The 10,100-nt window shown below is 40.1% G+C and overlaps 1 protein-coding gene across 4 annotated transcripts in view; it reads left to right on the top strand.

The window, feature by feature from the left end:
- Positions 1-9,604, top strand: part of LOC108624816 (cGMP-gated cation channel alpha-1) — a 104,302-nt gene extending 94,698 nt beyond the window's left edge. For 3 of the 4 annotated variants that reach the window (XM_026813412.1, XM_026813413.1, XM_026813414.1), the window contains exons 13-16: positions 1,038-1,187; positions 4,307-4,474; positions 5,543-5,836; positions 5,988-6,331. In XM_026813412.1, the coding sequence (XP_026669213.1) occupies positions 1,038-1,187; positions 4,307-4,474; positions 5,543-5,836; positions 5,988-6,253 (878 nt within the window). In that variant the 3' untranslated portion in view covers positions 6,254-6,331. Of the gene's footprint in view, positions 1-1,037; positions 1,188-4,306; positions 4,475-5,542; positions 5,837-5,987; positions 6,332-6,438 lie in introns of those variants that run through there. The other variant, XM_026813415.1, reaches the window with a different exon arrangement.
- The last annotated feature ends 496 nt before the right edge of the window (positions 9,605-10,100 follow it).

Genomic DNA, 10,100 nt, shown 5'->3' with positions numbered 1-10,100 from the left:
CCTCATATATTTTATAAGTTTTTTAAAAATATTTCTCCTAAGTAGAAAATTCTATTTACGAGCCTAATAATATCACTCTTCACTTTAACATGAGATGTTACGTGATATACATATGTCAATTTGCCTCTGCTCGACGCGACACGATTGCCTAATGGCTGACTGTACTTCGGTTGCATCACTATTTCGCAGCCAGCGCCCGCGGGGAGTTCGGTCGGACTTATGACTGTCCGTTGCTACTTCGCTTGCGAGATCCACTTCCCGTCCCGTGACTTTCTTAAACTACTCGCGCGTTCCATCATACGCCAACGCTCGTTTAGCCGTAATAGCTCGAGACTTTATCATCGTAGCTATCCGAGGAAGCGGTGCACTCCAGAAAATATTAGCAGAACAGTGCGAACCCCGCTTTTTAAATAACGTTAATAGAAAAACACTCTGAGTACGAGAGAACCATTTCGATGTGAGAATAAACGCATCATACTTTTTATTATTTAATTGCCGGAAGAATGGTTGCCTCCTCGCAGTGGAGAAACAGTTATTGCTTTATTAGATAAAGTTATATCCTTACTAAAGAGAGACTACGAAATATTTGCGTCAAGACTAAAGCTATAATTCCTAATGTACTTGCACGGGTTATTACACGGCTATGCTTGAATTACAACTCCTTGTTTGGTGGGAGAAACTCAGGCTAATACAAAGAGCAAGAGAGAACAGCAGGTTCGAGAGCACAACTCACAATGAACATAAATCATAATGCTCTCTTCCAAGGACTTTACGACTTGCATTAACGTAAGCTGAATTACTATTTCAACAGAGTATTTTTCTGTTAAGTGAACTATACGTTTTTAATAATTACTGCTATTCAGAATTATACAGATATACTATAAATTATTAATAGAACGCGTGCCACCTAAAAAAAAGTCGTTTTATACTGATTTGATACGATTAGAAGAATGTGATGAGAAAAGAAGAAGAGATGGGTGTAGAATTTCAACTGGATTCCTGTGTATATAAATTTTTTTATACTAAATCTGTCTTAGGTGAGGTAGGCAAGGAGATGTACATAGTGAACAGAGGCCGGCTGCAGGTGGTTGCCGATAACGGGAAGACGGTCCTCGCTACCCTTAAAGCGGGTTCCTACTTCGGGGAGATCAGCATTCTCAATATGGGGACTGCAGGTAAAGAGTGCGGTAAATATTCCAACCGGACCAGGGGCCCGTGAGCTGTCCCCCTCGTATTTCACGATCACGTTTTCACGTTTCACGTTCTTACCACGTTCTGTGAGAGGGCAAGCCGTCGAGCCGGTATGAGCCGATAAAAAAAAGAAAAACCGATCTTTCTACCATCATCTCTCTACTCTCGTACTCTGTGTCTATCACCGACGTCCCTATTGTCGAATTCCACACGTTAAAATGCACACGACGTTCGCGCAACGAACCGACGAGGGTTCCTTACGAATAATATTAACTGTTAAATGTGACAGTGAGCGTAATTTCGAAAATCAATAATTCTTATACATATAAGAGTCACATATTGATGTTATAAATCAATAACTTTCATCTCGTTGATAAAAAAATTTGCTTATCTTTACGATCGAGGAGAACTGAATCTGAAAGCCATTCAGTAACTGTTTGGTTGCATCTTGTCATCCACTATACCATTATCCGGCTAGTGGAGTTATCAACTTTAATACGATAACGCGCACTTGAAGTTTTCTTGTTACATCTGCATCCACAAATATCGGGCAAGAAAAAGTTGTTCGATATCACCGTATCGATACAAAGCTCGCGGCGCGGTATATTCAATGAATCTGAATAACTGACCATCGTTCACTTTGTTATTCCAATTTGAACAACGCCTTTCATTCTTCCATTTGAATACATTTCGTTCATTGTTATTCAACAGATTTTCCGAATCTCAGAAATTCATGCGTGAGTCATGACGATATATTCGCCCCGTAGGAATCTCGCGGTATGTCACACCCAATTGAACGGGGCTACCGCTTTAAAAGGATGAACAGTAAAAATAGAGTGATCGACGCTTGACTGGATTTATAGAAGAAAGTTGAGAAAACTTTGAGATATAAATTTTAATACTGCCCACCTTTCAAAGAATTAAATCTATTAATGTTTTAAAATATAATTGCAATAAAAGAGAATGAAACCCTCGTGCGTTGCGAATTTTATTTTTATAAACGAGGCGTACGTGCGTCCATGTATGTAAATCCTCTCGTCCTATCTCACGCTCTCGTACATCGTGCAATTTTATAGCCGCAGCTGAATTAGTGGGAAAATCAATGAAACAAAGTCGTTGCGAGATCGTCGATGCGTATTGAACAAGGCCCGTGACACGTATTGCCCTTTAGCCTTTGCCCCTCTATTTTTATCGATTATTGTCTTCCAGCCGATAAGCCGACACGACCTATCGAAATGTAATAGATATCATACGAAAATAAATGATGTTTTATAACACCGGTGACTTCGTACGCGGTCTCGGCCGTGACAAAAATATAAAACTGTCCCGAAAATACAAGGAATAAGTCTATGCCTGCGCTGAGTGAAAATCAATCGCGGGTCGTGTCGGTCGATCGATCGCAACCGGAGAACGATATACAGTCGATCGCAAAAGTATCTAACCAGCTTTCATGAATTCCGTTGTGAAATTACGAACTTCTAAAGAAAAGAGATTAATCAAAATCTATTTTAATAAAACGGAAGTCTGAAGAATCGGAGATGTTCGTCGAAAGTAGAATTTGATTTAATCTTTTATCTGCAGGCATAATTTTACACGTTTATTCGATGTACAAGGTGGTCGGTTAGTTTTGTGATCGACTGTCATTCTAGTCACTTCTATTTTATCATGCTTCTGTAGAAATCTTAGAGTACTTAGTTTTATTAGAATTGATCCACTTGGAAAGTTGAACATGTTCCTTCAGCATTCTTTGATCTATCTTCTTCATTTGCCGATCAATTTGCTTCTGACATGCTGAGACCTTTTTCATTGTCCTTGATTTTCTTCAACACGTAGAAGGAAATATTTGCGAGTATTAGAAATTTTTATTAACTGTCCAAATGGACATCAGTTTTGTTATTATAAAATAATATTAAATTAAATTAAATTAAATTAAATTAAATGCACTTCATATAATTATTAATTATTAACAAACTATCATGATTCGATGGTTTAAAAATAATATTAATAAATTCTCAAGTGGACTTATGTCAAACGTATAAAATGATAGTGAGAATTGATTTAGAAGTAGGCTATAACTTTCGACGATCATATTTTTCTTCCCTCCATCAATTTATCTGCCACTGACTGTATTTTTCTTTTCACGAATTTATCCTCCCCCGAGTGTTTCTATTTTATTTCTTTTCTTCCGTAGTAGCCACGCAAGACGTAAAAATAAAATTAACATAACAAATATTTCCTTCGTTCAAATTTATTTTTATACTTTCTTACTGTTTCCAGTGCACTTTTCATGTTATAATATTTTTCACGATTCTCTAATTACCATTATCTCTTACCACGTAGGTAGCTTCTTTTAAAAATTACTATGACTTATTTCTTGTAATGATGCGTGCTCACTTTACGGATGTGACTAATCTGCATTCGGATTTAACTTTGTTTTATACATTGACTATAGTAGTTAGCATCCTACATGCCATAAAACAGATTTCGTATTAACACTCTTAATAGCATAAATGAAAATTCATGATATTTAGAGTTACAAACTGGGCACACAAAATCATACGTTAAAACTAATAATTCCCATATAAAAGAAGTATAAGTAAACTACATGTATAGAACATTTTGTAAATAAATAAAATAAATTTTGTAAATTATAATTCTCCGCACGTTTGGTGTTACATGTTGAAATTGTTACGTTATTATATAACAATGTCTCAATAATGTCGATAAGTGTTCACCCATTTGAGTGTAATTAACTATAAAACGATCCAGCTTTAAAACATTTTAATGTACTTGCAAAAAACCTTATTACACTTCGACACGATTATATTATTCAGTAAGAAAGTAATATTTCAACCCGTTTACGCGCACATGATATGGAATTCACACAGTTTCTACCTACATGCTATGAAATTTTGTCAAGCATGATTTTGGTGGCTCGTGAGCCGAGATTATTATGGCTTTAAATTACCTACTCTTAATTGACGTCGGCGTTTATGGTAGCCAGACGACAAACGATGCGGGATCGAGGAACGATCGTTCGGTCGATCGGTTCCGAACGGATACAAAAGCTAGCTTGACACATCCTGATAACCAATAAATGGCTACATCGACGCAGGTAATCGGCGAACAGCCAGCGTACGCTCGGTGGGCTACTCGGACCTCTTCGTCCTCAGCAAGAAGGACATGTGGGACGTTCTCAAGGAGTATCCCGCGGCCAGGATCAGGCTCGAGGCGATTGCAGTCAAGCGGCTGGAGAAGTACAAGAGGGCTCCACTCGAGAAAGGTGAACCATAATATCAATTTTTATAATCCCTTATTATGATAACACGGTCGAGATTTATGCCAGATCGATACCTATATTCACTGCTGGTTTCTATACCAAGACGTACGGTGCGGATAGGAATATTTTATTCTCATAGAATATTTATTCCTTATTGCCGTATTTCAAAGGATTACGAAAGATTGAATGGATCGCGGTGAGGAAAAATCAAAAGCAGATTGAGATAGGGTGTGAAAAAAGTTTTGGTCCACGGTCGTGTCGACAACAGGCGTGACCAAGCCACGGGGGTTTGATTAATTAATCCGGAAGTTGAACGCAAAACAAACTCAGGGTGTCTCTTCGTTTTTCGTGGCGACGCTACTTTCGCTGAAAGAAAGTTCGCACCACGCCGCGCCATTGCAAACGAACTTTCGAACTGGTGAATTTCACCGTGCGGTGTATGCGTACTTAGGAGAGTCTGCAAAGTTGTAGTAGGTGTACTTGCGCGTATATATGTATACATATACATACAAGGAGCCCGGTATCGGGGTGCGTGCGCGCACTCGACTGCAGTGGTTGCACAATGAGAAAAACGGTGGCTTAATTAAAGAAGCCGTAGCGAAAATGAGGAACCGCGCGGCGGCGCGGCGTAGAATTGCCGAAGCGAAGGCAAATCTACACCCAAGCCGTTCTTAAACAAAGAACGACGAACTTCGTGAAACGAAATGATCATTCACTGTAGAATTCCGAAACTGGTTTACCTCTACAGATCCGACTCGTAATAACTAACAATCTAACTAATTAAACTACTTTGAATATCAGACTGATTATACCTACAATGACGACGAGCAAACATTGTATGCATACCAAACAAATTGAAAGTTGTACGGGGAGTACGGGAATACGTATTAACAATGGTATCTGTGCACCGCGCATTTAACTTTTGAAGGATGCTGCAGATGTTAAATACCCTTTTGTGCGTTCGTTGTGGAGGAAACGTTTTGGATGAACGCGTTATCAGAGCTGGAAAACGTTTCGCGAACTTCGCGGTTGTGCCCGGTCATGTTTAACGCGCGCGATACCAACTTTCAGCCGCAATGGGACGATGCCAGAGCACGCCGGGTCTCGTGGAGTCGAAAGGTCGTATACCGTTGGAGGAGATGTGGGTCTCGGCGATGGAGACGAAGTCGGTTCACGCTTACTCGACCAGCCGTACGTTATTTTCGCCCAGCCCGAGCCCCGTGACGGCGCGCGGTTTGACCAGCACCGGGGACAGCGCCCACGTTGCCAGGAGAACGGAGAGCCCGATGAGTGCCGCCAGCAGCCACAGCAGCGAGGAGCAAACCGGCAGGGCTCCGCAGTCCGCAACTACTCAACCCTCAACGGGCAAGTATTCCTTTGAGCCAACTTATTCTACAAACAACGCGATGCGCGTTCCTTTATCTTGACAAACTATGGAATCATCATTTTGAAACTCTGCCTTCATTTTTATATAAAAACGGTATTATTTTATTAATAATTCGATTGTCTTTTTCAGGCGCGATTAGCAGCATGGCGCACTTAGACAGCGAAGGTGCGACGCCGCTTTTAGGCACTAACGAAGCTTTACTGGCCGAGATTAAACGTCTTCGGGAACGTTTAATTTGTTTGGAGTCAGAGAACGCGGCGATGAGCGCTAAGCTGAATCAACAGCAGTGGGAAGTGGAGAATCGATTGGCCGAAATCGAGATGCAGATCTGCCGCACTAGCTCGTCCTCCAGCTTGGAGGACAACAACGAGAGAAATCGGGAAAGTATCATTTAACAAGAAACAAGGCCGCGAGAGCGCGGCAAAACTAAGGTAGCGCGGACGCGACGCTATTTGGACGGCGCTACCGACGACAGGTACGCTACCTGAATCCCACCATTTAAATGAATACGCAAGAAGAATTATTTTTTATATTTCAGCCAAGTCTGTGCGTTTTCCTAAGCAGTGGGAAATTCTGTTACAGGTACATAATGGACGACCGAGAGGAATTCGAAGAAGCGAGGATTTCCGGGAGATCAAGCGACACGAAATCAATTGGTAGCCTTAGTCAACATTTCTTCGAGAGCGACGAGGAAGAGAAGTATTTCGGGACGTGCAACGGTTACGCTTCTCAGCCTGGCAGCAAGTCGAATTTGCTGTTATGCAGCGAATGCGACCAGAAGACCCGTACTTGCACGTACAGGCCGCAAACGCCCGGCTCCTACAGCGTCAGATACGTCGAGGAGCGCTTCGACGACCGAGCCGCTCAAGAGCCGGGAACGTCTCGCATGTACAGAAGCCCGGTCCACTCCTCGCCGCGGTCTCTGTACCACGAGCAGGATTACAGCGGTCAGTCGTCCTCGCCCAGGTCGATGTACCTCGAACAGGATTATCGTTGGTCGAGGAAGTACGATCAGGGAAGGGATTACGAGGGCGGGAACGCGGTGCGGGACGACGAGGACGACGACAGTCCCATCTGCGAACTTTGTCACGGGAACGGTCAACTTGCTCAGTGCGAGCACTGCGACTTTTCCAGCGACGGTGATCTAATATGCTTCCGGTGTCAGAGCGAGGGCTCGAACGGGTCGAACGGTCAGAGTTGCCCCCGCTGCGAGAGGATGAGTAGATTAGGATCGCAGAGGGGGGCGACGTCGTCCAGCGACGAAGGCAAGTACCCGGTGGACGCCGTGGTCAAAATTCAAGTTAACGATCGGAGCATAGACGTGGACTCGGACGATACAGCCGACAGCGATGTGTCGAGCAGCCATCATCACCAGAGGAGCACGGTGGAGCGGCTGGATACCATCGTCGAGGCAAAAGGAGACACTGCCAGTGAAAATGACGAGGAAAACGGCGGTACAAAGATAAATGGAACTAACAGCGCAAGATATCTCAATTATATGATCGTACTGTTTCTGTAAATAAATGGTAAAGGTAGCTGCAGTTGAGCTATGGATTACGTTGGTAAATGGAGAGTATTGTTCTGTTGAAAAATTAGGTTCAGATATATGAAATATTGTTATAATATCATACTATTCGTGCTAGTAGTATTAATAGTATACTATTATAACGTTCCCAGCTCTGTAAAAATATAACATTTTTATAGAATCGTCCTACATCGGATTTGAACTAAAACGGCATAATACAAAGTATAGTGTCCACCATCGAACTATAAATGCATAGTGCAACTAGAATTCCAATAAATATTCAAATATTTATTTTAGAAAGCTGTAGGCAGCTGTATTTACGTTACGTAGAACCCTAATTTCTAATAACAATAAGAGATGAATTATTTTACTGTGTACCATAAAATTAGACATTATAAGAATTGACGATTATGCTCTTTTAGTCATTACATTTGCAATACTTGTGTACAGAATTCAAACGATTGGCTTTACACATTGCTCAACAACGAAACTCTCCATCGAAGACGAGAACATTTTCGAAAGTGTTTTTTAACAGTGATCGCAGCTTTTAAAAATGTTCCGCGCTTCACTGCTCGTCAAGACATCGAAATTCGTTGCCGTATGGTATTTTCGGCGCCGTGGCTCAACTCGCATGTAAATAAACTGCCAAAGGAACATTCATTCGTATCGTTGTAGGGCCGTATAGTTTAATGGTTTAATAGGTAACTCGTAATAATATCAAAGAAAAAAAAAAAGAAATATGAGGCGAATGAGAGAGTGAAGCGAGAAAGGGAGAAATCTCTTACGTTATGTTCGACGCGCGCAGTGTTGCCGGGAGCTGAGATCCGTAATGCAACGATCGAAACGATACCATGCGCGACTTTTAGAATGGGTTTGTGCAGAAATCGAATTACTCTTGAACCTGCATTTCAATTTTTCTCAATCTTTTTCGCCCCCAAAAAATGTTTACTTAAAAGAGAGATTTCGTGTTTTCTTAAAAATAAAAATAAATTGAAAGAATCGCTGTATAATGCTTAGTTACGTTGAACGAAAAGAGAACTAGTCTATACGATTGTTATTCTATAATATAGATTCTAATCTATTTATTGTACTTATCGTGTATTAATTGCCATAAAGAATTGCGTGAATGTGTTAAGTGTAGAATACGTTTGTATTGTACGATATCTCAGACGTTTCGGTTATCAACTGATAAAGATTTGTACACAAACCTGTACTAACTCATGTTCGGGACCAACTAAAGCCACCATCTGCATCACTGCTTCCAACTTCTACTTTCATTTCCGGTCATTACTCTCTTTACATTATTTTCAATCTATAACATACAAAAATAAAATAGAATTTTCTATTCATACCCTTCGATTATTGAAGTTACTTTAAATTATATGATTTACATTATCAGATTTAGTTTTATTGTCAGATTGGTGAATAAGTCGTCTAGGAAAAATATGAAATAATACATGAATTCTTTAAATTTTACAATTATCTACGTACATTCTTTTCAATGCGCCGGAAACTAAAATACATAAGAATTTCGAATATACATATATATATTTCGACCAGAACAAAGCAGCTATAACGAGTCGTATTATCAGCTTTGAAAGTTCAATTGAGGTAAACGACAATTAAATTCCTTATCCTCGTACCAAAAAACACAAAATAAGAAAAAAAAAAAGATATTTCTCCTTGAGGGCCTCAACGGGACCGAATTTCCCCAGATTCGAAAAATCAAAACGGGATCACGACCCTCCTTCCTCAATTTCACATCATAATTATATTTATGTACCTAGATTTCATACTAGACACAGATTTTCATCGTTTACGAGCCCTATCGCATACGTTCTATGTTGAATTGAAATAGTATCGTAGCCAGTGTTGCGAGAATATATACATACACTTCTCTTTTAACAAATGAACAGTATTATCAACATCCGAACATAAAATATAATTGAAATTACTTGATCCATTTAATTATTAGATTAAAACGGTGCCAAAACAAAAATATGGAAATGTAATTTTCATGAATATCTTATATGATACATTTGTGCGTGCATTTTGGTCTCGCAACACAGAATACGATTTTTTGGAGGTAGTGCCAAATATATTTTTTCCATAGATAGTTCGAACAAGGTGAAAAGTGCAAACACTGCACGCATTAAGTATCAGTAACATTTAATTACGGGGAAAGCAAGCTCCAGACTCGCCCGTTTGTATCATAAAAAAAGAAAAAAAGAACGAAGGAGGCAAGAGAATAAATCCTCCGAACTACAAAATACGAATCGATTTGTAATAAGGATAGCGACTTTTTTAGTATTTATAAATCATCGAATAGACTTTAAATAGTTGAATACATTTTTTTTAACGTTCACTTCTCACTTCGTAAGCAAGCCGCACGTTTATCGCTTGGACCGGCGAAATTCAGGATTAAACGATACGCGTGATTCCCAAAAACGAAAGCAAAAATAAATAAATGAAGACAGGGGGGTGGGAAATATGCGCGAAGGGTACATTGCATAGTCGTATATAGTTAGTTTCGAATACTGTCGAGAGACATGAAAGATTTTATGGGACTAGAGTCGACGTCATCCGTATGATATTCACGGCGATAGACATTATCAAGAATACACCAGTAACTGTAAGGAAGTAAATTGTGAAGTGTATCGATACCCAATTAACTACAGTGTCTCGAAGCAAGAACGCAGAGATTCATATTAAAATAC

This window comes from Ceratina calcarata, unplaced genomic scaffold, assembly GCF_001652005.2.
Source record: "Ceratina calcarata isolate Rehan_Ccalc_2016 unplaced genomic scaffold, ASM165200v1 scaffold329.2, whole genome shotgun sequence".
Lineage (NCBI taxonomy): Eukaryota > Metazoa > Arthropoda > Insecta > Hymenoptera > Apidae > Ceratina > Ceratina calcarata.
This window is presented reverse-complemented; position numbering and strand designations above follow the sequence as displayed.